Genomic DNA, 26263 nt, shown 5'->3' with positions numbered 1-26263 from the left:
CCAAGCAACTTCCCGAACAGTTAGGAGAACAACATTCGGGAGGCATAAACTTCCGAACAGGGGGAGCATTCGTATACTAACAGCCAGGGGATAGATTCATCAGTGTTCATGTGAGAACCCCCGAAAGATGACTGGTCGTTGCCTGGTTTTCTGTGGAACTGTTTTGGGACATCACCTCGTGGCCGACCGGTCAAAACTTTATTCGAATGGCATTCTCGAACCACCAAAGGGATCTGAGTGATATTTTGGCAAAGTGTGCGTTCAGATCCAAGCTATTCGGTGACTTTCGTGGGTTTCTGAAGTTATTAAAATGTATTTTTGGATGTTTTTAAATACTGTAGATTTTTCTGTACCTGAGAGATAATTGAGTTATAGTTTTTTCTCACGCAATTTTCTCTCGAGCACAGAGGATATTGGGAATAAAAGCCCTGTAATTGTGATTAAGAAACCCCATGCTAGGGACAATGTATAAAAGTTGTTTGGGGCAGGACTAAAACCAATGGTACTCCCAGAACTGTGTGTCATCCAGTTTTTGGGGAGGAGGTGAGTTATCTACTTGGTGTTTTCTTGTTCCTGATTTTTCTCTGGGGATACTCTCCACTGTGCCTGGTCTCTAATGTTCTGGGGAGCATTTGTATACTAAAAGCCAGGGGATAGATTCATCAGTGTTCATGTGAGAACCCCCAAAATATGACCATTTGTTTTCTCTGGAACTGTTTTGTGGCATTACCTCATGCCGACCGGTCAAAACTTAATTCGAATGGCGTTCTCGAACCACCAAAGGGATCTGAGTGATATTTTGGCAAAGTTCGTTGAGATCCAAGCTATTCTGTGACTTTCGTGGGTTTCTGAAATTATTAAAATATATTTTTAGGGGGGCGGGGCCGGACCGCCGAGCTGGATGGTCGCAAGCAACCTCAGCTCCTGCACTTTCCCACACTATAAGCTTCTAAAACACGATTTATTCCGGGATGGCAGATCAACAGCACCAGTCCTCAGGGTGCTGGGAACACTGGATCCAGGGAGAGGCTGACTCCTCGAGTTGCAGTCCCCTGGGGGAGAAACTGTCGCTCCAGATGGGGCCTTCTCCGGCAGTGAGTGAGGCGGACGGCCGCTGCCCCACTATCCTGCCTGACAGTGCCCGGCCAGAGGTCCAGACCGGCGAGGACCTGGCCCTGTTCCCCCCCCCCCCCTCTGGGCCGGTGGGGGTGATCCCGGCCTCCACCCTGTGTCTCGGAGAGCAACAAAGCAACTAAAGCCCAGCAGTGTTACCAGCTTGAATGGCGGCCTGGGTGTCCCACCTAAGATGGCGGATGCCACGTGCACCGAGCCCAGGGAGAAAAAATGCGGCACCCAGATGCACACAACACATGGCACAGCTGCCGGGAGCGAGACAATCTACTTCCCACAACAGCCACTTGTAGGCTGATCCCCCTTTTACTTACCCTACGCTACTGTTACCAAACCACAGAAAAATTCACTATTGTTAACCAGCATGTACCCAGCTTGATTTTGCTATTATTATTATATAAAAATATGTGCGTACCTTCTGAATGCTACATAACAGTTTACACTCTTTTATGTTCACATTGTATAAGTATGCTGTTGTGGCATTGCTGTCATTCGATTATTCCTCATGCACTACAAAAATAAAGAAAAAAAAAAAAATATATATATATATATTTTTAGATATTTTTAAATACCGTAGATTTTTCTGTACCTGAGAGATAATTGAGTTATAGTTTTTTTCTCATACAATTATTTCTCAGACACAGAGGACCTTGGGCAGAAATACCCTGTAATTGTGATAAAGGAAACCCTAGGGGGCAATGTATAAAAGCCGTGTGTGGCAGGAATAAAACCTGTACTCCCAGAACTGTGTGTCGTCCAGTTGCTGGGGAGGAGGTTGGATATCTACTTGATGTTTTCTTGTTGCTGATTTTACTCTTGGGTTATCCAGCGGAGAGAAAGTCCCTGCTAGGACTAGGGCTCCCTACAGACAGTACTTTACTTGTATGAACTTATTTATTTATTTATTTATTATTGCCATTTATATAGCGCCAACAGATTCCGTAGCGCTTTACAATATTATGAGAGGGGGATTTAAATATAAATAGGACAATTACAAATAAACTTACAGGAACAATAGGTTGAAGAGGACCCTGCTCAAACGAGCTTACATTCTATAGGAGGTGGGGTGTAAAACACATTAGGACAGGAATTTACAATCAAATAAGGTGGGCTGCCCTTTAGGAGAGGGCAAGAGACAGGTATGTGAGGTAAGGGTTAGTCTTGGAGGCCATAAGCTTTCCTAAAGAGATGGGTTTTAAGGCACTTCTTAAAAGATGCAAGACTAGGGGAGAGTCTGATGGCGGTAGGCAGGCTATTCCATAGGAAGGGAGCCGCCCGCGAGAAGTCCTGCAAGCGCGAGTTGGCCGTACGAGTGCGGACAACGGACAGGAGGTGGTCACGGGCAGAACGGAGATACCGAGAAGGGACATACCTATGGATCTGTGAGGAGATATAAGAGGGGCTAGAGTTGTTCAGTGCTTTATAGGTGTGAGTTAGTACCTTGAATTGACTCCTATAGCATACAGGAAGCCAATGTAAGGACTGGCAGAGGGGTGAGGTGTGAGAGAAACGACTAGAGAGGAAAATCAATCTAGCAGCAGCATTCATTACGGACTGTAAGGGTGCAGTACGGCTATTGGGGAGACCAATCAGGAGAGGGTTACAATAATCCATGCGGGAAATTACTAGAGCATGGACAAGCTCCTTGGTAGTATCTGGTGCAAGAAAGGGGCGGATGCGGGCTATGTTTTTAAGATGGAATCTACAGGATTTGGTAACATGCTGGATGTGAGGCTCAAAGGTGAGACCAGAGTCAAGTATGACGCCAAGACAGCGCGCTTGCAAGGATGGACTGATGTTGGTACCACAAACTTGGAGGGAGAGCGAAAGAGGAGGATCAGTATTAGGAGGAGGAAAGACAAGGAGCTCAGTTTTTGAGAGATTGAGTTTCAGAAAGCGGGAGGACATCCAGTCAGAGATGGAAGAAAGGCAAGCAGTGACACGTTGCAGGACGGCAGGGGAGAGGTCCGGGGAGGAGAGATATAGCTGGGTGTCATCAGCGTACAGGTGGTAGTGAAATCCAAAAGAGGTAATAAGTTTGCCAAGAGAGGCAGTATAAAGAGAAAATAGAAGGGGACCAAGGACGGAGCCTTGGGGAACTCCAACTGAGACAGGGCAAGGGGAGGAGGTATCATTAGAAAAGGAGACACTGAATGAGCGTTGGGAGAGATAGGAGGAAAACCACGAGAGGACAGAGTCACAGAGACCAAGCGATTGAAGAGTTTGAAGAAGGAGAGCATGATCAACGGTGTCAAAGGCCGCTGAGAGGTCAAGAAGAATTAGTATGGAGTAGTGGCCTTTGGATTTAGCTGCGATTAGGTCGTTAGTAACTTTGATAAGGGCAGTCTCTGTAGAGTGGAGAGGGCGGAAGCCAGATTGAAGAGGGTCAAGGAGAGAGTTGGAATTGAGGAAATGAGACACACGGGTAAAGACAAGTCTTTCCAGAAGCTTTGAGGAAAAAGGGAGCAGGGATATGGGACGGTAGTTAGAGGGGGTGGATGGGTCGAGGGATGGTTTTTTTAGTATAGGTACTACAGTGGCATGTTTAAGGTCAGCAGGGACGATGCCAGAGGAGAGCGAGCAGTTGAAGATGTGTGTTAGAGAAGGCACGAGACAAGTGGAGAGAGATCTAATAAGGTGAGATGGGACAGGATCGAGCGGGCAAGTGGTGGGGCGAGAGGAGCAAAGAAGAGCAGCCACCTCTTGGTCAGTAGCTGGGGAGAATGTCTGAAGGGTAGGAAAGGCCTGATCTATGTGTGATTGAGAAACAGAAAGGCAAGGAGGGGAGAATTCTTTCCTTAGCTGTTCAATCTTGTCAGTGAAGTAACATGCGAAGTTATCAGCAGTAAGGTTAGTTTTGGGGGTGGCCACAGCAGGGCGAAGAAGAGAATTAAAGGTGTGAAAGAGACGCCTGGGGTTGCGGGAACATGAACTAATGAGAGTGGAAAAATAGGACTGTTTGGCAAGGGCAAGGGCTGCACTGTATGAACACAATATGAATCTATAATGGAGAAAGTCTGATTGTGTACGAGACTTCCTCCAGGAGCGTTCAGCACAACGGGAGCATCTTTGCAGGTAGCGCGTTGATTTAGTATGCCATGGTTGGGGGCGGGTCCTCCTCGAGGTGCTTGTTTGGAGTGGCGCTGCAGTGTTCAAGGCAGATGTAAGAGTAGAGTTATATATGGAGATGGCCTGTGAAGGACAGGAGAGGGAAGGGATGGACAGCAGTTGTGAATCAATGTCAGCTGACAACTGTTGGAGATCAAGAGAATTAAGGTCCCTCCTGAGTTGAGGGGGGTTAGGCTGAGGTTTTTGGGTGAGGGGGTATGTGAGAGCAAATGTGACACTACACACAAATATGCACAACCATAGGCTTTTTCATGCCAATCCTATGCACACTGAAATATAAAGGAGTCTTTATACAAATACCTTAACACCATACAAACTTACAAATATACACTAGACTTGACTAGAGTTAAGCGAACCCGAACTGTAAAGTTCAGGTTCGTACTGAAAATTACGGTTTTTGGACCCCGGACCCAAACACGGACATTTCAGTGTATGTTCGGGTTGGAGTTCAGTGTTCGGCGATTTAATGGCGTGTTTTGAAAGGCTGCAGGGAAACCAATCAACAAGCGTTTGACTTGTGTGCCCTTGAAGCCATCACAGCCATGCCTACTAATGGCATGGCTGTGATTGACCATTGCAGCATGTAACCCAGCCTCTATATATAAGCTGGAGTCACGTAGTGCCGCACGTCACATGAGCTGTTATTAGTGTAGGGAGAGGATGCTGCAGCTGCTGTGCCCTGCCCTGGACCCAGTGCCACAGAGAGTACAGTGCACTTGCAACTGCATGTGTGCCAGGCACATTACTTTAATCCTGTTCTGGTAACTCAGTGGGCAACATCTAGGCATTTTTAAATACTGCAATTTTTTTGGTGCTAAATAGTACATTTGCGTACTGGATTTCTTACAGTCCAATAAAACCCTTAAATACTACTGTAACATTGTTGGATTTAAAAATTCAATTTTTTGGGTGCTAAATAGTACATTTGGGGTGTGCACTTCATATCTGAGAGTCAAATAGAATCATCAAATACTGTGGTTACATCACAGTTTGACCAATTCAAATTTTTTTGGTGCTAAAAAGTAAATTTGGGGCGTGCACTGGGAGTCAAATAGAACTGTCAAATACTGTGGTTACATCGCGGTTTGACCAATTCAAATTTTTGGGGTTCTAAAAAGTAAATTTGGGGCGTGCACTTCATATCTGAGAGCAGGGGCCCCCTTACAGGCCCCACCCATACTCCGCAGCAAGCGCCACCAATGTCCTGCCTCCATGCACCGCCTCCAGCCACACCCTACACAATCTTTAGACACAAGGAACAAAAGTGCAATAATCCCTTCAAGGCCCCAGTAGAGACTACAATTGAGGGCTAATGGGCCATGGAGGGGGGTCTTTCTAGCAGAGGCTATCTCAGTGTCCTTTAGAGAGTGTGTTAGAAAGAATCCCCTCCAGGCCCTATTAGAGACTACAATGGAGTCTAATAGGCTTGGAAGGGGGTCTTTCTAACAGAGGCCATCTCAGTGTCCCTGCTGGAAACAGTCGCCTCCAGGCCCCAGTAGAGACTACAATTGAGGGCTAATGGGCCATGGAGGGGGGGAGTATTCTAGCAGAGGCTATCTCAGTGTCCTTTAGAGAGTGTGTTATAAAGAATTTCCTCCAGGTCCCATTAGAGACTACAATGGAGTCTAATGGGGCCTGGTGGGGGGTCTCTCCAACACTCTGGTTCCTATTCACAATATAGCAACACAACATAGCTCGCTGATACCTAGGCCAAGTTGGCTCCTCTTACCTTAATTACTGTTGTTGGCTGGCAGTCTGTGGGCTTGCTTGAAGGCTGTGGGCTTACTGGCTGCGGCTGGCAGGCTGTGGGCTTGCTGGCAGGCTGTGGGCTTGCTGGCTACTGCCGGCAGGCTGTGGGCTTGCTGGCTGTGGCTAGCAGGCTGTTGGCTTGCTGGCTGTGGCTTGCTGGCTGGCAGGCTGTGGCTTGCTGGCTGCGGTTGGCAGGCTGTGGGCTTGCTGGCTGTAAGCCTAACTGGTGGCCTGTGGGCTGGCTGGCTGGCTACTGGCCATCCTATGGGCTGGCTGGCTGGCCGGCCTGTGGGCTGGCTGGCTGGCCTGTGGGCTGTCTGGCTTGCTGGCTACTGGGGCACTTGGAGATTATTTAAAGAAATAATCCATGCACAATAACCACTACTGCTCTGTGTAGTCGTTATGGTGCCAGGAGGGCCGGGCCCCCCTCCCAGAGTAAGTAGTCAAACCGTTTAAGAACAGTTTGACAACTTACCTGGGGTCTGCTGGGATATGAGGCTGTTGTAGGGTATAGGAGCAGTGGTGCAATGTGTAAGGGGTGCAGTGTGTGTGAAAGGTGTGTGGGGCAATGTGTGTATGAGGGGGCTGTGTATGTGTGTGGCAATGTTAGTATGGGGGGCTGTGTGTGTATGGGTGGGCAGTGTATGTGTGTGTGTGTGAGGCAATGTGTGTAAATGTGTATGGTGTGTGTGGGGGCAGTGTGTGTGTATGGGGGCAGTGTGTGAATGTGTATGGTGTGTGGGGGTAGTGTGTTTATGGGGCTAGAGTTCACTCTCACCACTGCAACCACCAGGAATCCCTGGTGGTCACAGTGTTGAGAGTGAACTCTAGCCCGTAGCTCCAGGGCTAGAGTTTACTTTCGCCAGAGCCGTAACGTTGCCGTGGTAACCACGGCAACGATCTGTGCTCGCGCAAGAAGGACCCAGAGGAGCTGCAGGCTGAGCTCCCGGGTCCTCTCTTCCTCCCTCCCCTGCCGGCTGCCCGCACGGTGCCTGCGGACAGGGGAGGGGGCAATTGCCCTCCTCTTACTCCCCCCTACCCCTCTTCTTACCCCCCTCCCCCTCTTCTTACTCCCACCTCTTCTTACTCCTCCCTCTTCTTACTCCCCCTCCCCCTCTTTTTACTCCCCCCTCCCCCTCTTCTTACCCCCTTCTTACTCCCGCCCCCTCTCTTCTTACCCCCCTCGCCCCTCTTCTTACTCCCATCCCCTCTTCTTACTCCCCCCTCCACCTCTTCTTACCCCCTTCCCCCTCTTCTTACTCCCCCTCTCTTCTTACTCCCCCCTCCTCTCTTTTTACCCCCTCTCTCTCTTCTTACTCCCCCCTCTCTTCTTACCCCCCTCACTCTCTCTTCTTACCCCCCTCTTCTTACCCCCCTCCCTCTCTCTTCTTACCCCCCCTCTCTCTTCTTACCCCCCTCCCTCTTCTTACCCCCTCCCTCTTCTTACCCCCTCTCTCTTTTTACCCCCCTTTCTTTTTACTCCCTCCCCTCCCTCTCTCTTTTTGCCCCCCTCCCCTCCCTTTCTCTTTTTGCCCCCCCTCCCTTTCTCTTTTTGCCCCCCTCCCCTCCCTTTCTCTTTTTGCCCCCCCCTCCCCTCCTTTTCTCTTTTTGCCCCCCTCCCTTTCTCTTTTTGCCCCCTCCCTTTCTATTTTTTGCCCCCTCCCCTCCCTTTCTCTTTTTGCCCCCCTCCCCTCCGTTTCTCTTTTTGCCCCCCCCTCCCCTTCTCTTTTTCCCCCCCCTTCCCTTCTCTTTTTGCCCCCCCTCCCCTTCTCTTTTTGCCCCCCCCTCCCCTTCTCTTTTTGCCCCCCCTCCCCTCCTCTTTTTGCCCCCCCTCCCCTCCTCTTTTTGCCCCCCCATCCCCTCCTCTTTTTGCCCCCCCTCCCCTCCTCTTTTTGCCCCCCCTCCCCTCCTCTTTTTGCCCCCCTCCCCTTCCCTTCTCTTTTTGCCCCCCTCCCCTTCCCTTCTCTTTTTGCCCCCACCACCCCCACCTGTAGCGTGGCCGAGCTGCACTCCGGTCCGCGGTGCCGGCCGGAGTGATAGGAAGGTGCACACTGAGTGTGAACCTTCCTGTCAGTCCGGCCGGGTACAGGAAACAGAAACTCCTGTTCCGCGCGGAACAGAAGGTTCTGTTTCCTGTACCCGGACGGACTGACAGGAAGGTGCACACTGAGCACCTTCCTATCACTCCGGCCGGGCACCGCGGACCGCACAGCTACAGGGGAGGGGAGGTGAGAAGCTGCAGCCGCCTGAGGCTCTTAAGAGAGCGCTCAGGCGGCTGCAGCATTTAAAGGGGCAGGCGGGCCCCCTGATGGCGGGCCCCCCTCCCGGCCGGGCCCTCGGACCATGTCCGAAGTGCCCGACTGGTCAGTCCGCCCCTGTCTGAGAGTCAAATAGAACCGTCGAATATTGTGGTTACAAGTCATGCTATAACAAAATTAAACAAGTTTTAAAATATGTATGGGCCAAGCAGTGGCTGTAAAAACAAAGTTTTACATTCATGACTACACACTCTAGTGAACAGGACCTTCATGTAGTGTGTTTTTTTTTTTCATGTGCTTTTCAGATGTCATATTGTTAATTACTAATTTTTGTTTAGCCTGATTTTTTTTTTTTTTTTTTAAAAAGGGAAAAATAAGTGTTATTGTGATCGCTTCATATACTGAAGCATTAATATACATTTCTATATTGTGTAAAGACACAACTACAAAGTTAAAAACCAAACACCAAAACAACGTGCCAGACAATCTACCTGTGCATGGCAAGTGTGATAGAATAAGTCTACATCTTAAAAATGCAATAACCCACAGAAGATGGTCAAGAATTTTTTTTGCAAATGGAACTTTGATTCGAATTTACTACATCGGTCACTTGTAATATTGTTTCACACCTACAACACTTGTTAAACAGATCTAAGTGATAGAAAACAGATTGATATTTTCTACACTAGAAACTACCAGATAACAAGCTGCTATATTTAAACCAGTTATCAATAGCTAAGAGGTACTTAAACAATATTATAATTCTGGGGCAATACCCTCACAAGTCAAACTGAGAGGTCAGTTTATAGGGAAAACTGTTGCCTGGATACAATTCTAAAACAATTTCCATATGTCCTTTGCAGACTTTACAATTTACATGTTTCAGTGATTTTAAACATGTGAATAAAAACATATTTTAAAAAGTGTATAAATATCAAAAACAAGATTTAAAAAATGAAAAACCCAACTCTGAAGCATGTTTGTCATTCTGGATGTTCAGTTGGCCTGCAAAAGAATAATGAGTTATTGAAGTATACCGCACAAGTTTTACATAGGTTGCCATTATACTGTATATGAAATATTTGGAGATACAATTTAGATTACTTGCACTTTGAATCTTTAACACTCCACGCAGCATTACCACTCCACCTTGACAACTGGGAGGAAGTTACCAGCAGGCCCCCAGGTGCCTGAGGCTCCTGTTCAGGACCTGCCAGCACAGAAAGGTGCTACCAGCACCCATTGGAACCCAGGTAAGTTGTCAAATCGCAAGTTAAACTACTTACACTGGGAGGGCTCCAGGACACACGTAGGACCATAATCTTTATCACTAATCTACAGGCTGTACCGATTATAGTGTTTGCCATTTCAGTAAGTTATTCTTAGTGAACTTTACATGCTGGAAAAACACAGGTGCCAACTGCTGTGGCTTTCTGCAGTGTGCAGACCGGCAAGGAGAGCAGGGTTGAGGAGTGGGTGGAAGATGATGTGGAGGATGATGAGTTTCTAGACCCCACATGGAATGAAGGTCATGCTAGTGACGTGTGCAGTTTGGAGGAAGAGGCGCTGGTCGCACAGAGGCACCAGCACAGCATTTGAGAGAGCAGGAGCGGAGCGGCCGTCCCCTAGCGCTCATCAGCATGTATTAGCTTTAGAATTACCACAGTTATCCAAGTAACAGATGGAGTGATCAAAGGAACCATAACTGATTTAATGAGGCATTCGCAGTTTCACTGTAGCGGCTGTGCGCGCTTTCGGCGTTCTCACCCTGCTGCTGCTCGCCTGTCTGCACTGCAGCGTAACTTCAGCCTTCCCACTCACGGCCTCATATGCGACGTGCCTTGAACTCCACCTTGAACATGCTGGAGAGACTGTGCGAGCAGCAGCAGGCGATAGTGGAGTTTCAGCTGTAGCATGCACGGGTCAGTCGCTCTGCGGAACAGCATAACTTCACCACCAATGAGTGGGCCTCCATGCGAGACCTGTGTGCCATGTTGCGCTGTTTCGAGTACTCCACCAACATGGCCAGCGCTGATGACGCCGTTCTCAGCCTTACTATCCCGCTTCTATGTCTCCTTGAAAAAACGCTGAAATTCCTGGCCTTTAAAATACTGTCATTTGTGGAGACGGACAGTTTTAAAAACCTGATGGCGTTATTGGACTGCAAGAAATGCACAGCAGGCCGCACATGTTTCTTTTTTTATATGTCCCAATATTTTGGGGGCTACCCCAATTAAAAAAAAAAAAACAGTGTTGGCTATCTCCTCCTTCTCCACCGCCGCTTCCACCTACACCGCCACGGTCACCGCCTCCTCAACCTCGTACTCCACATCCACCTCCTCCTCCTAGAGCAGGGTGCAAAAGCGAAGTGGCCGTCCCCTAGACAATACGCCTGCTACTGCACACCGTACCCAGGGACCGAGCACACCAAAGCCAGCTCCAAGGAGTTCCCTGGCGTGGCAGTTCTTCAGACAATGTGCTGACGACACGACACGAGTGGTTTGCACGCTGTGCAATCAGAGCCTGAAGCGAGGCATAAACGTCCTAAACCTGAGCACAACCTGCATGACCAGGCATCTACATGCAAAGCACGAGCTGCAGTGGAGTAAGCACCTCAAAAACCAAGAAAGGTCTCAGGCTCCTCCTGCTTCCTCTTCTGCTGCTGTCTCAGCCTCTTCCTCCTCCTCTTCCTCCACCCCGCAAACAGAGGATGTGGCAGCAACGCCACCATGTCCGACACCATCCCTAAGCATCTCCACACTGTCCCATGGAAGCGTCCATGTCCCAAACACTGGAGAGAAAGAGGAAGTACGCGCCTACCCACCCGCGATCCCTTGCCCTGAATGCCAGCATTTCAAAAAAAAAAAAAAGCCTGGCCTTTGAAATGCTGTAATTCCGTCTGGTGGAGACGGACAGTTTTAAAAGCCTGATGGCGTTATTGGACTGCAAGAAATGGACCGCAGGCCGCAAATGTTTCTTTTTTTATATGTCCCAATATTTGGGGGGCTACCCCAATTAAAAAAAATTTAATTAAATTTTAAAAAAAACAGTGTTGGCTACCTCCTCCTCCTCCACCGCTGCTTCAACCTACACCGCCAAGGTCACCGCCTCCGCAACCTCCTACTGCACATCCACCTCCTCCTCCTAGTTCAAGATTATTATTTTTAATTTTTATGTATTTATGTTATTTTAAGTTATTTCCCTATCCACATTTGTTTGCAGGGCAATTGTCCTACTCTTACCCCCATTTTACTTCCTTTTGTAGCCCTCTAGCCCTTTCCAGGACTTTTTTAGAGGCATTTTAGTGCCCAAACGTTCGGGTACCCTTTTACTTCAATGGGGTTCAGGTTCGGGGTCATGTTCGGGTCAAGTTCGAGCCCGAACTCGAACTTTTTGACTAAGTTCGGCCGAAGTCGGCAAACCCGAACATCTAGGTGTCCGCTCAACTCTAGACTTGACACTCTAGGTGTTGTGGACTACATCTCCCATAATGCTCTTACAGCCATAATGCTGCCAAAACATCAGGGGAGATGCAGTCAACAACATCTGGAGTGCTAAAGGTTGCTTACCTTTGCATTAAGGTTTACTGATCACAATTCACACTTTAGTGAATAAACTCAATAGTTAGTTGTAGTACATGTCTGTGTGCAATGTGTATTTTTTCCTGTACAAGTAGCTTTTTTGCTGTATGCTACCTTTGGAAAGGATGCATCATATTTATGAATTAAATTGTGATCTACACCCACCCCTGATTTTGGGGTCACTATACCTATGTAATTCTCAATATCCCCTGCAACTCTTAGAAATCATTGGTTTAATAAAGTGGTACCTTTGTCCAGTGTATTTACCACAAGGCTGACAAGGCATTTGCCTTGGGTGGCACTTTTAGGGGGGTGGCAAAAAAGATGCCCCCCAATCGCCCTGGCCACCTCAGGGCACCCCCGAGGCTGGCATCTGATGTGGGAGGCAGGCAGCGAGGGAGCACTTTCCCCTGAGCTGTTTCCTGCTCAGCTCCCTTGCGTGCACCGCAGTGGTGTCGGAGCCGTAATATGACGTCACTCGGGCATCACTAAGAGGCATGCGAGGGAGCTGAGCAGGTGGATCAGAGCTCCATCACCGCCTGCCTGAACTGTGCGCCTGCTAGCCCGACTGCCCGCCAGACCACCTGCAGTGCCCTGCCAGCCCCACTGGACCCCAGGTAAGAATTTACCAAAATGTAAGAAAATAATAAAAAGAATGTTAGTGTGTGTGTTTGTTAGTATGTCTGTTAGTTAGAGTATGTGTGCTTGTCTGTTAGTGAGTGTTAGTGTGTGTCTGTTAGTGTGTTCTTTTAGTGAGTGTGTTAGCGTGTGTTAGTGTGTCTGTTTGTGAATGTGTTAATGTGTGTGTCTGTTAGTGAGTGTTAGTATTTTTTGTCTGTTAGTGTGTTAGTGTGTGTCTGTTAGTGTGTGTTAGTGTGTGTGTCTGTTAGTGAGAGAGTGTGTGTGTTAGTGAGTGTGTGTCTGTCACTGAGAATGTATATGTTTTTGTCAGTGTGTGTATGCGTGCGTCAGTGTGTGTATACGTATTTCAGCATGTGTATCCGTGTCTGTCAGTGTGTGTATGCGTGTCTGTCACTGAGATTATGTGCCTGTCAGTGAATGTGTATGTCTGTTAGTGTGTGTCTGTCAGCTAGTGTATGTGTGTCTGTAAGTCAATGTGTGTTTCTGGAACTGAGTGTATATATGTCTGTCAGTGAGTGTGTCTGACACTGAGTGAGTGTGCCTCTGTCAGTGAGTGTGTATGCATTTCTGTCAGTGAGTGTGCATGTGTGTCTGTCAGTGAATGCGATTGAGTGTAACTATGAATGAGTGAGTGCATATGTCTGTGAATGTGTATGTTTCAGTGAAAGTGTGTGTTGGTTAAACAGTGTGTGTGACAATGACTGTGTATCTAAGTGAGTGCATGCATCAATGAGGGGGGGTGTCTGTCAGGAAGATAAATTTGGAAGGGGGGGAGAGGGGTGGCCGAGTTTTGTTATGCCCAGGGCAGCACAAAACCAGAATACACCACTGCCTTTGTCACATGGTATAATGCGATGTGTCTTAAAAACCCAGTGAGGATAACCATTTTTTTTTTTACTGAGATCCCCTTCATTCAGGAATACACCCTGTGATTTAACTATAGGAACCTCCCAGTGGTTGCCAAACAGGAACAGTGTCATGTGTTACACTTTAAACAAGGCATAAAATTCCCATTTGTCTGTTGTGACAAGCTGCAGGGAACAAGGTGTGTGTTTATTGGATTGGCTAGTACAGCACTTGGCACTTTGTGACTACTGCCTGCAAGTGTGACTGATGGCCACTGTCACACAAAGCAGTCAATTCAAATCCATTAGAAATATAAAACATTTCATCATCAAGTATGCATTTACATTGTCGCTTCTCCATTAAAAAAAAAAAAAAAAATTATGTGGATACAGTAGAACCTTTTAGTGTTCCACAGAAAGAAGATTATTTGGATGGGTGGATGGGAAGGGGATTTGGGGGAGGTGTGTGTCACTCTTGTTCATTTTCCTTCACAGTATCAGAGATAATTGTTTATGACAACATGATAATGGTTTCATTGCAGCTAATGTATCTTTAATATTAATATATATTAATATAAATATTTCTTGTAGTGTACAGTAAAAGAAAGATGCTCCCAGAAACACATATTGTTCACTGTTTACTGTAGTTCTAAACACAGAATATTTAGTGAATAACCCTGCTAGTTTCTTGCATAAATCTAAAGTGACTCAAATCACTAATAAGTAGCATTCCATAAATAATTGAAGGGGGCATATTTATTAATGTAAAAAAATGTGTGTTTGAAACAGATAATTGTCTCTATATCTCAATTAGCATGTCTTGTATATTTATCTCTCTAACTGTAGTCAGTTCACATGTTGATTTCATTGTATTTGTTTTTCCCTTCAGCAAGGCATCGCTGTGTGTGTTGTGTGTGTTGTGTGTGGGACAGTTATTGTGCCAAATGCTAACAGTGGAGCAATCCCCAGGAACATCTTTTTAATTTCCAAAGTGATTGCTCCACTTAAGGAAGTGACTGTGCACCAGAAGGTTTAATTTATAATCACAATCCACCACGTGTCCTAAGAAACAAGTATCTGTGATGTACATAAGAGAAGGTCCTAGTATTCATTTTGCATGCACAGACAGTTGCTGTAATACATACTCTGGTTCCCAGACAGCTTTCTCTGGGTGTGAAGCTGACAGAATTCACAGCTGATCACACAATGGGGCTGATATGAACAAATTGTTACATTATTGTCTCCTCTGTTTTCGTCATGCTGATAATGAGGGGAACCTCGTGGTCACAGGCAGGAGTATGGTGAATGGCTGAGAGTGGTAGGCAAGCTACTGCGGACTGCAACTCCCAACAGGCTCCACTGTCCCTCGGTTCTGTCTGCCAGATCATTAAAATGATTAATGTTGTTATAGTGAATTCGGCCGATAGATGCTGTAGGTAATTCAATATAAGCTGTAGCTGTCTGGTATAAAAAGAAAGTGGACATAATAGCGTCACACTGTATAATTTATCAAGTGTGATGTGACGCAAAGTGCTAAAAGAAAAGCAGCAGGATTATTCCACTGATCACCATGGAGACTGCTCCCTTTTAGAACGCCCATCCGCAATTAATCTAGATACCTGCTCTATTGATATGACAGTGGTACGTGCTAGCTCTGCTGTAGGTCTGTCTGTCTGTCTGTCTATCTATCTTTCTATCTGTCTGTCTGTCTGTCTGTCTATCTATCCCTTCTCTCTCACACCCTCTCTTTATATATGTATTTATCATATTTTGCCTCATTATCTCGTTCTTTTTACCGCTCTATTTTTTAATCTGTCTCTATATATAAATATACAAAATCATCTATTTTCTTCTCTCTCCACCTTTCCTACATGTACCCCCTTGTCTTTCTCGGACTCTTAACATAACAGCTGGTCCCAACCTGTTGATGGCCTTTGATCTTAACACATACCTACTTTTCTGCGATAAAATAAATTTAACATGGCAATAAATGACTATGCAAAGCTGTAGTTTATAGCAATGAAATTTAAGTCTAAGATTATTTTATTTAACTGGCCAAAGAATCAACTGCATTGTCAAGAAAAATAAAATAATTAGTGGGGCACAACAGCTGGACTAGAGATCAGAACACTTTTAGAAGGAAATTAGCAGGCTTACCTAATAATTTTTAACATTCTGAAGAATGTAATTATTAATTTTTATATAGCGCCAACATATTCCGTAACGCTTTACAATGGGTACTAATCCTTCCTATTGCTTATTTTGTATCAATAACAATACATGATACATCTGTCTGTACTGTTATACGCTGCCTTTTTACTTTTAAATCGAAAAATGTTACAATTTCCTCCCATGATCTTGAAATGTCCCTGCTACATTTAGCAATTAAAACATATGCATATTGTAACTTTTTGCTTTATTATATTCATATATAAAGATATTTTACAATTCACATATGCAGATCACTTTTTATTTACATTTTAAATATCATTATTTGTTCAATAGATAGGCAACATTAAAATGAATTTACACAATTCAAACTGTTCATGTGGTCCCCTCAAAAATTCATGGTCCCCTTGAGTATAAAAAGATATTGAGTGGTTTATCCAATGCGCCATCCTTGAGTAAGGACCAGTCACTGGTTAGATCTTGGCACTGCAGTTGAGGGCCTCTTCAGAATGGACTCTACTGAGAAGGGCAACGGTTCGCTCACTGGGAGCTTTGTGCCTGGTTCCTTTGCTAAAATAAAGTCTTTATTATACCTTTCGATGGTAAACTTGTATTTCTGATTTTCTTTCGATGCATATTCTCTGGGTTTCTTGGCTGGTTCTTCATACAGATCTTTGACATTGGGGGCTATCAGTTCTGGCAAGGCCTTCTCAAGCTGTGCCTGCTGGAATATGGAATGGAAAGGGCTGTACTTTAAAGACAGTGGCTGCTTTGTGGTCTCTTTGATGGCCTTGTGAATGAGATTATCTGGAGCAGGTAAGTGTTCCTTGCTAGAAAGTTGGGAAAAGTTCCTTTTGGGTGGTGAGAAGGCTGACCTCTCCCCACTCTCCTGGGGCATATTCCTGAGTTCATTTTGAGGGTGTAACACTAGGTTTTCTATTTTGGGAGGCAATTGTGGAACCAGGTCATGTTCTGATGGTACCGGACACTCCATAGCAGAGTTTGATTTTGAATCCCAATTGGGTCCAGGTTTCATAGTCTGCATGGCTGTAGCATTTAATAAGCACTGCTGGTATAGAAGAGCATCACTTATTGGTCCATTCTTTGGCCAAACCAAGAACCTAGAGGGTACTGGATACTGTCTATAGGTTGTAGCCACACTGACATTAGAAGATATAAGTTCCACATTTCCTGACCCTGAATACTGCATGGTAAGATCAAGGCAAGTGGGGAGAAAATTGCAAAGGTCTTTATTGGGTCCATCAACCTGTGAGTTCCCATAAGCAGCTTTGTAGGCATTGTACTCTGCAGCATGGACCATGCGGTTGGGCAAGAAGATGCTGGCAGCCTGGGTAGCCTCCAACATTTCCCTCTCTTTGAACTCTCTCTCCAGCATGATGTTCTCTAGCTCCTTATCAGCAAAGGCTCTTCTCTTCCTCATTCTGTCACTGACAGGGGCAGGGAGCTGGGAATTTCCCCCCAGGTAGGCATCTGCTGGCACTGGTCGGTAACCTAAAATGAACAATTTAATTAGAAAATTTGCCTGGATCAGAAAAGAAAATACAATTCATATAAACAAAATGCCAACATATATTTTTACATATACTACTTATATTAGTTAAAGGTTGTCTGACTAAAACACATATAATCCTCAGCCAACATTTCACTATTTGGTCATCAAGAAAGCTGCCTAATAACTATAGAAAGCTGTTGCCAGGCTCAGGACTAAGCACTTTTTTTTGCTTATATTTTGAGGGGTGTCTGGTAAAAAGAAAAAAAATCACATTATCCATTTATTTTCATAAGGCAACCAATTAGCAAATACTTGTTTTGATATCCAATAGTTCAATAGAACAGTACACCTCCCAAGGGCAATCAAGGTGCAATTGTTAATTTAATCTCAATTAAAGTTTATGGGCACCGTGATGTAAACATGCAATGCTAGCATGGTAAGGGGGGACAATACAGAATGAGACCAGGTTAATGAAAACAGCAGCACACATGTACATCTAAAGGGTTTATAGGTTAGATTTGTCACAGACAGTCATATGGAGACAGTGTTCGTCTATCCACTTGTCACACAGCAATGTCAGGAAACAAAATCTCTATACCCAGAATCGCTGCCATGTCTATTTCTTAGAGATGTGTCATAAAGAAAAGAGTTACTGATGAGTAGAAACTGGAGGGACAGGACAGCTAGGAGAAAAAGAGAAAAGCCAAGAATTAGGACAGAGCAGATTAGTTATGTGTGTGAGGGACATGGGACTTTATTTATAAAGATCTGTTCGGTGACCACGTTCTAACTTGGAGCAATCTCCACGGAAACCAGAGGAATGTCCCCGCTGCGGAAACATTCCATTGGTTTCCATGGTGATTGCTCACATTTACTTTGCGTCCAACAACTGTTTTTTTTTTTTATATATATATATATATAAATAAAAAAATAAAAGCATTAACTGCATGTTGTCATTATTATTATGTCTCTGTGACGATTGTCATGGTTCCTGAATGCATGTGGTGTTTCAGCATAGCCACTAATGCCCAATGCTCATGTCATGTAAATGCAAATTGTCTGTGTATTTGTTAGTCAATCCTAGTAGCGTATATCGGGGTTAGTGTAACTATGCCAGGGAAATTTAGAAGTGAAATGAAATGCAAAGCGACTTCTCTTAACGCCAAGGACAGCCAGATCATATGTTTTTTTTCATGTACAAAGCGAGATCAGTCTAGGGGTATCCTTTCCATGCATCACCTAGGATACTGAATAAGGATTAGCATCTTTGTTTATAGTCAAAAGGCTACATTAGACCGACTGACTTAAATATCACACAGGGGCAGGCTTTTTCGCTAAACTGTCAGTTGTAGTGCCATGTGATACCCACAGATGTATTAACCCGAATTTATTTACAAAACAGAGAATTTGTGGCACATTTAACTATAAAACCGGAACAGCAGTTCTAGCATTGACATATATGGGACAATGCATGTTGTATTACCAGAGATTCACACACATATATTGTGTCAAATTCTAGTCCTTAGTCCTAAATTGCCGAAATAGGGGGGGGGGGGGGGGAGGAGGTCTCCAACGTCTCCAACGTATTATTATTTGAAATCTCGGTCTATTCGTTTTAGAGAGCAATGACTCATTATAGAAAAGAGGTATCAAAACTTGAAGTTCATAGATTTTTTTTAAAAAAAGGGTTTGCCCTTTTATTAACCCCTTCGTTTCTAGAGCTGCCTGTTAAAAATAAATCTCCGTATTTGCATTGCTTGTAGTAATACTGAATTAACATTTAATTCCATAGTGACATTTTCATTGTAATAATGAATATATGACTTAACTCTGTTTGCCTGCTACTAATGATCGCTGATAACATTCAATGTTCCTACTTGATGACATATGGACCTTTCAATGTATTGGAAACTCCATTCAGAATTATGATTTCTCTAATCAAACATTGCGAATATAGATGTGTATGCACAGTCAGTGATGATTTGCTTTCAAGATAGAATTCAAATGTATTGTTTTCCTTTCATGAAATGTTTAATGTTTTTATTCCCCTTTGTTGGATGGATGTTGTCTGTTTATACAGAGGCTTGTTTAAACCAGGCTTTCGGTATCTGGGCAAGCCTATACCATGTGCCACACTATGTGTATTACTGTGCTGATCTCACTGTTTCTACACAACTGTGTCTTCTTCACCTCCATCACTTCTACAATGCAACATACTCAGTATCCGTGTTTATAAACCTGGGGACATTTCGTAAATGTTACTGAAATTCTGAAGATCACTAATGTAATCCACTAAGAGTGGAAAATGGAGTCAACATTATGGAATTATTATATATATAATTATTATTGTTACTACTGTGTGTGTGTGTGTGTGTGTGTGTGTGTCACTCTTATACAGAGTTAATAATATATACAAATAATATATATATATAAATGTATTTATATATGTTATGTTCTGTTTTATATATTATATTTATTTATTTATTTATTTAAGTTGCAATTGACAGTGTTTATGTATGTCTGTCTACATTGCATGTAATGCCTGTTAATATGTTACTATGCTAGGTTTGGGTGCATAAAAGTAATATAGATTATTGGCAATTGTTGGCTTAATTATAATTAGCAATAACATTGCGTAGGCATATAAAATGATGTGGCTTTTATTATTAAATATTATTATTATTATTATTATTATTATTATTATTATTATTATTAGACTGATTTATTTATTTTTAAGGAAAATGCTTTCAGAAAACAAACAGAAAACAGAAGTATAAAATTGAGGAATGAGATAAAGAAGTAGTTGGATGTCCTGCTATTTAGGACAGAGGATAAGGAGATGCCTTGATCAAGTTTTACCTTCTAAAATGCTTTTGGCCAGTAAGCTGGGTGTCCTAATGTGCCTCTGATAGACCGTTTTTCTCTCTGAAATGTTTTGTTTTCCCGACAGACCTTTCTTATCCTAAATGAAAAAAAATAAAATAATAACAAAGAAAAAAACGTAAATAAATCAGCAAAACATTTCACAGAAGTTGAGGTCAAACAGTTTGAGATTGTGGATCCTAATTGGATGTTGACAACAACAGCTGCCTTAAGTGTCTCAATTGAGACAATGCCCAACAGCGCTTGTTTTCATATAAACCTGTCATACAGAGAACAGGAAACACACGAATTCAAACTACAACAAATACAATAAAAACACATATGGACAAATGGCTATTTATGAGTTTCAATCCAAAATAACCTCCCTCCATTAAAGTGTTTGGATGGAAAACAAAATACTTTTTTTTTATATTATTATTATTATTATTTTATTTTATTTGGATGTGGGTTAAACGATCTGCTTTATTCTGGAATAACAAGAAAAATCCATATCATTTGGAATCCTCCTGTAAAACACACTGAGCCTGTACCCTGCCTTGCAGCCATCTGAGAAGGAATTGGGCACCAGGTGGCAGAATTATTAACTATTTGGGTGGCAGAGACCTGTCAAACCTGGGCATTCATCGGGCACTAAAGGTATTCATAGGAATGTTTCAAAGCAGCAGTTTAACTCTGTCCTCCCTGTGTCCAGTTACACAACTTATTAAACAACCCCATAGCCCAATATTTAACATATCAAAAATAGAAATTGTTATACATAATGCAGCCTGCATGTCTCCCCTAAAATGTACACATAGCCTTTTGGTAGTATATCTGGATTATATATGTATTTTAAAGATACATCATATCTATATTATATATATATATATATATATATATATATATATATATATATATATATTTCCAAAGATATGGCAGCTCTGTATTTGTACATAGTTAAAGGCTTCTAATTTGTATGTGAGTCGATTTAGGTAATTGTAAAACTCATTAATGAGATGTTTTGGTGTTTATTTACAACGCAATGAGTTGTCAATCGATGTGCAAAATTTTGACAAGTATAGATCACTTAAAAGTAATTTAACTAAGATTTTTTCACGAAGTCAGTTATTTAATTTCGCCCTTAACTCGCCAAAGCTCGCGGATTTGTGAATATGCCCCCTCGTAATTCTTTTAAAAAATGTGCAACCCTGCTTAGAGGGACCATATGGGCACCATAAATATAGCAATGCAAGCTATGACACGCATACTCTCCCCTGCAGCATTGTTATACAAATGTAATCATTTATTTGCTTAATCAGGTCCAACAAATAAAATAATATCAATAAATGCGATTATATATATTCATTGTTATTATATAACGACATATATGTACCAGATATACTACAATGTAATGCAAATTATATTGAATTCTTACACCATTTTTAAATGTAACTTTTACTAAATGTTTATTTAATAAGCCATCATCATTCTCAAACTGCCATATAAAGTAACGATGCACTGCGCATCCACTCTGGTGCTGAGGGGGTTAACCCTGGTTAGCATCATTTGGCTTGAGAATAGATTATTTCTCTGCTCTAAATCACATTTTGTATCCCATGAATAAGCGATGTTCTCTGGGGCTTTTTTTGTGGTGTGTGTTTAATATCACTATTTGGCTTGGGTATTCTCTCCCCTATATTCTTGTACAAATCACAAAGGCTGTGAAAATAACACCCGTTGTGTGCCGGTTAGTTATTACACAGAACAGAAGTCACACGTTGATCTGATAAGGGGTACCTTGAAAACAATGAATAATCTGACTGTACATTGACACCATCACCATCAGTCTGCAACTAATGACATCAGCAGTGATGGTTAACCTTTGCCATGCAGCGTCTTGAAGACTATATGTCGCAAGATGCATAGTCAATGTGAACATCATGGGAAATGTAATTAAACAATGCTTTCTTGTGAATAAAAAATGTTGGATTTGTCTGATATATTAGTTTCATTACATGTGGGTTACGAAGTAGCAGTTACTGATGTCTGTAATAATTACTAAAATGTTGAAAAATCACTGATGTGATAGTTGTCAGATGAAAAATATGTACTCCCTCCTCACGCAAAATACGAAATATACAGTACGTCTGCAGTAAAAGTCTTCTACTAACTACACTAGTTCTGAAGCTACACGGTTATTTTAATTCATAAATCCAAACTCGTAAAAAAAACCAGTTAGTGTCTTCTTCCCCATCTATAGCCTTATCGATTAAATAATTAAATGTGTGATAAATGCAGATTTTAGAATTAATGAAATGTTAATAGGCAGTGTTATTCACTAAACGCGAATTATAGCGAATTCTATTTTAACCTACACTTTACATTTCGGTTTTTAATTTACGGCAATTCGGGCAGTTCTGGGGCAAAGTCATCCAGCTGAGCAATCACCATGGAAACCGATTAAGTGTTAGTGCAGATTGCTCTATATGTATCACTGTTTTCCAGCTTGGCTCTTTACATAGAACACACCGTGCGCCCAGTGTGATCATCACTGCAACCTACCTCTGTGGCCTGCTGTCTCCTGAGTGCCACCTGTGCTGCCATCACCCTCTGCCTCTCCACCACCAGCAGACAGTTGGCACACTGACAGTCCCTCCAGCGACAGAAACGCTTGTGGCCCTTCAGGCAAGACACCACCCCATGGTTCCTGCATCTTGCACATTTGGGGGTCCGGCTCAGCTTCCTCTGCTCCCCTACTTTCTCTCCAGGTTTCTGCTGTTGCTGCTTTTTTGTTGGGGTCACTTCTCCCCCATCCTGGTCATCCTCATCATCTTCTTCTTCATGGCCCTCAGCCCTGCAAGGCTCAGACTCTCCATTCTCTGCTTCCATTTCCAGACTCTCCACGTCTATCTCCGAATCCCCAGCCAGGGAGGATGAGTATGATGACTGGGGAGAAGAAGGGGCGATGGAGGGGGAAGAGGAAGGGACTGTTACTGCGTTCACCTCGTACATCTCCGGCTCCCCAATATACCGTGAGCCTGGCTTGCTGCTGTGTCCAATGCTCTCACTGGGAAGACAGACATAATGACATCTATTAAAGCATATTAATCATGTATTCCGATTATAACACATGGCTGCAGAATTATATAACAGTTCTAAAAATGGAGCAGTCATATTGTTCTGCATTCGAACCGTGTCCTATAAATGCCCCCCACACTTCTGATTTAGAGGTATGTGCGTTAAACAGTTGTGGTTGGTTGAAAACAGATTTGTATAGATCAGGGTAGAACAACTAAAATGGGGGGAAAAACTTTAAATTTTGAATAATTCGATTTTTGTTCCAAATTCAAATTTTTGATGTAAATGTTTGAATTATTAAGAAAAAAGAAATAGACAGACAGACAGATAGATATAGATAGATAGACAGACATACAGAGATAGATAGATAGATAGATAGATAGATAGATAGATAGATAGATAGATAGACAGACAGACAGACAGACAGACGGATGGATAGATAGATAGATAGATAGATAGACAGACAGACATATAGATAGATAAATGGACAGACAGACAGACATATAGATAGATAGATAGATAGATGGACAGACAGACAGACAGACATATAGATAGATAGATGGACAGACAGACAGACATATAGATAGATAGATGGACAGACAGACAGACATATAAATACAAGAGGTAGAGCTTATCAATAAAGTTTTGAAAGTGAAGCAATCTGTATGGAAACCAAGAGAACCTTCCTATAAATTGCAATATATTTCGATCTTTGCCCCATAAGTCCTGTTTATAAAGTAGTGTATCGCTTGACAAGTAAATTATCAGTAAATCAATACACCTAAGTACACATTTGTCAGTCTATATCTTATAATCAATAGTGCTGATCTCATTATGACCGTAGATCGAATTACATGGTTCAGAACTGTATTAGTGAATGTTAAAACAATGCAGCCATCTCCACATGCAGAGCCATACTCGCTCTATAATCTTTATAAAGAGCAATTGGAAGCCCGTTTTAAAAGTGAAACAGTAACCATGGAAACGAATAAAATGTTATTGCAGATTGCTCCACTATAGCACTTTGCAGTAAAATGTTCTGTATACATTATTCAATGCGCATTTACTTAAATTAGTGTGTTCTTCCCTTTGTTTAAATTTAGCCAGGCTTTATTTAGAGATTGCTAGCCTTCTGAAGGTTTCCTTTATGAATTATACATTAAGCAGGATACAACACCCCAGCGATCACTTGTCACAAATAATATCATTATCATCTTAAACTGTCTTCATTGCTCAGAATTAATAAAAAAATAATCTGATAACTGCTAATGTGTACCATAATGCATAGTTAATAACCGACATAGTTACTTGCTGTTGATTTTAACCACGCTAATTAATTCACGCTAGACATAAATCAGATGACTCTTTGTTATTAGAAAAATCTGAAATGTTATAAACTAAAACAGAATACTCAGACAGGGCATGCATTCTGGCAGCACTACACATGATCTGCCTTCAAATAGAAATATTATTATTAAAGCCCAATTTTCTGCAGTAATGAAGCAATCATTAAGGAGTCCAATGGAATGGTGAAAGTGATTGTGTCAGATTGCTCCAGAATCGCTCTCTTTACATTACCATAATTATCTAACAAAGGATTTCCTGCAATGAGTGAAAGGTACCATATAATATCTGCTCCCTTGGTTCCTATCCTGAACTTACCAGCTATAGAGGATGAAATAATTCAGCAGGTGGGGGAGGCATCCAAAGACAGTGATTAAAGTTAAAAACAAAAGGCAACAATCAGTGCAGGTTTAATCCTGAAGAAGGGTCTAGGCTACATCCACTGTACTATACACAGGGCACAATGGCTTGAAGCTGTGGCACACCCACGGATTTCCTCTTATATCCAGGTATCTGCAATTAACCCAGAGAGCAGCAGGCTCACTGAGACATGACCAGGTGATCAAGGGATGAGAGTTGTTTGCCAGGCAGTGACTTGCTTGCTGACACTAGGAAGAGATCTGCCCCTTTAATAGCTCCCAGGGACGGTCAGCTCTGTCAGCCCCTGTACAGAATCCCAGCAAGGCAATGACCAGCCTCCAAGATGACTGGCTGCTGGGACGTTCCAAACGTGCTGATTGGCCACAGGGTTCTCCAAAGCCCTACCTAGACCACGCCTTCTCCCTCTCACTAGTGTGTAGTCTTCATATCAGTGTATAGTGCAGATGGTCATTTTATGAACTATGCCTGCTTATCTCTCAGTGTTATCACTTTTTTTTTTTTTTTTTTTTTTTTAAGGAACAGGCATTCTGTTAGAATAACCCTTTGTATTGTAAACATTTCTAAAGATTGCATTGCAAAGAGGCAAAGTTATCTGAAGAACAGAAAAAAAAACAACCAAAGGATACATTCTTTCAACAAATAAAAAAGCGCTTTATCAAAGTTAGCAAAACAACAGAGAGTTGTTTTGGACACTTTCCCCAACTTACAGTTCCGTTTAAATATATTTAACAAACAGTTCATCGTAAAACATTTTGAGCTGAATGATTGCTTGGTTTGTAAACAGTGAGCGTGGGTTTTGTATGACAGCTGTCTAATGCACTCTAAAACTCAACTGAGCGAGAGCTCCCTATATGTAAAATATATTCGTTTTGTTATATCTCCATACACATATATATATGTACATATATAAAGCGTTTGTGTATATTAACACACACATATACAATAGTGAAATTACTATTTAAATGTTCATTGTTTATCACTGATATTTAAATGCCACTGTGAACTATGCAATGATGTCTGTATATATAATATTTATTCAATTATATGTAATATAAAGCACACATATAGAATGTCTTATATCAATAAAATAGGGTATTTATTACAGCAGCTGACACATTGCTAAAGATGAATTCACAGAAACATTCATTTGTGTCAGCTTATGGTCATCTTGATACATAGTTGAAAAAAGTAAAATAATTTTAATGTGTGCAGCGTCAAACAAAATATATATCGAAAATAATGTAGCAAATGCTTGTTACAACAAACACAGCTTTTTTATTTTTTGTATTTTTTTTATTTAGGTGAACATTACTGTCACAAACATTATAAACTTTGAATATTTACTGAAAATGGAATACACGTAAAACACTAAACACTAACTGAAATAATAATAATTAGAGCTGGTTTTATTTATACAACATAAATTGGAAATTCTAATATAATAAACCAGAAAACCAGAAATGGTTTGATCATTACTGTGCTAAATTGCATGTATGTATGTATGCATTAATGTAGGATTGTATTATGTATTGTAAAACTGCATACAGACCTACACATATACACACCACATAATAAAGTACA

At 42.5% G+C, this 26263-nt stretch overlaps 1 protein-coding gene across 2 annotated transcripts; it reads right to left on the bottom strand.

Annotated features, from left to right (window-relative positions):
- Positions 1-15789: 15789 nt before the first annotated feature.
- On the bottom strand, positions 15790-24954 carry DMRT2 (doublesex and mab-3 related transcription factor 2). 2 transcript variants are annotated; one of them, XM_063457207.1, is made up of 4 exons: positions 24620-24954; positions 22442-22946; positions 19877-19979; positions 15790-17016 (listed from the first exon to the last, which is right to left on the bottom strand). In XM_063457207.1, exons 2-4 carry the CDS (start codon positions 22889-22891, stop codon positions 15971-15973), a joined length of 1599 nt encoding a protein of 532 aa, XP_063313277.1. In that variant the 5' UTR covers positions 22892-22946; positions 24620-24954; the 3' UTR covers positions 15790-15970. The 2 variants fall into 2 exon arrangements, with proteins under 2 accessions (XP_063313277.1, XP_063313278.1); XM_063457208.1 differs by lacking the exons at positions 19877-19979; positions 22442-22946; positions 24620-24954 and adding an exon at positions 17616-17698.
- Positions 24955-26263: the final 1309 nt, after the last annotated feature.

Source organism: Pelobates fuscus, chromosome 5 (genome assembly GCF_036172605.1).
Source record: "Pelobates fuscus isolate aPelFus1 chromosome 5, aPelFus1.pri, whole genome shotgun sequence".
NCBI lineage: Eukaryota > Metazoa > Chordata > Amphibia > Anura > Pelobatidae > Pelobates > Pelobates fuscus.
The sequence above is the reverse complement of the archived record's forward strand: the minus strand, read 5'-3'. Positions and strand labels throughout refer to the sequence as shown.

Coding starts and splice junctions, on each gene's coding strand:
- DMRT2 (XM_063457207.1), bottom strand. CDS start 22,891: ATGTACGAGGTGAACGCAGTAACAGTCCCTTCCTCTTCCCCCTCCATC. Junction 19,980..22,441: donor GGAGACAGCAGGCCACAGAG/GTAGGTTGCAGT, acceptor TTTTTCATTTAG/GATAAGAAAGGTCTGTCGGG. Junction 17,017..19,876: donor GGCCAAAAGCATTTTAGAAG/GTAAAACTTGAT, acceptor TGTTCATTTTAG/GTTACCGACCAGTGCCAGCA.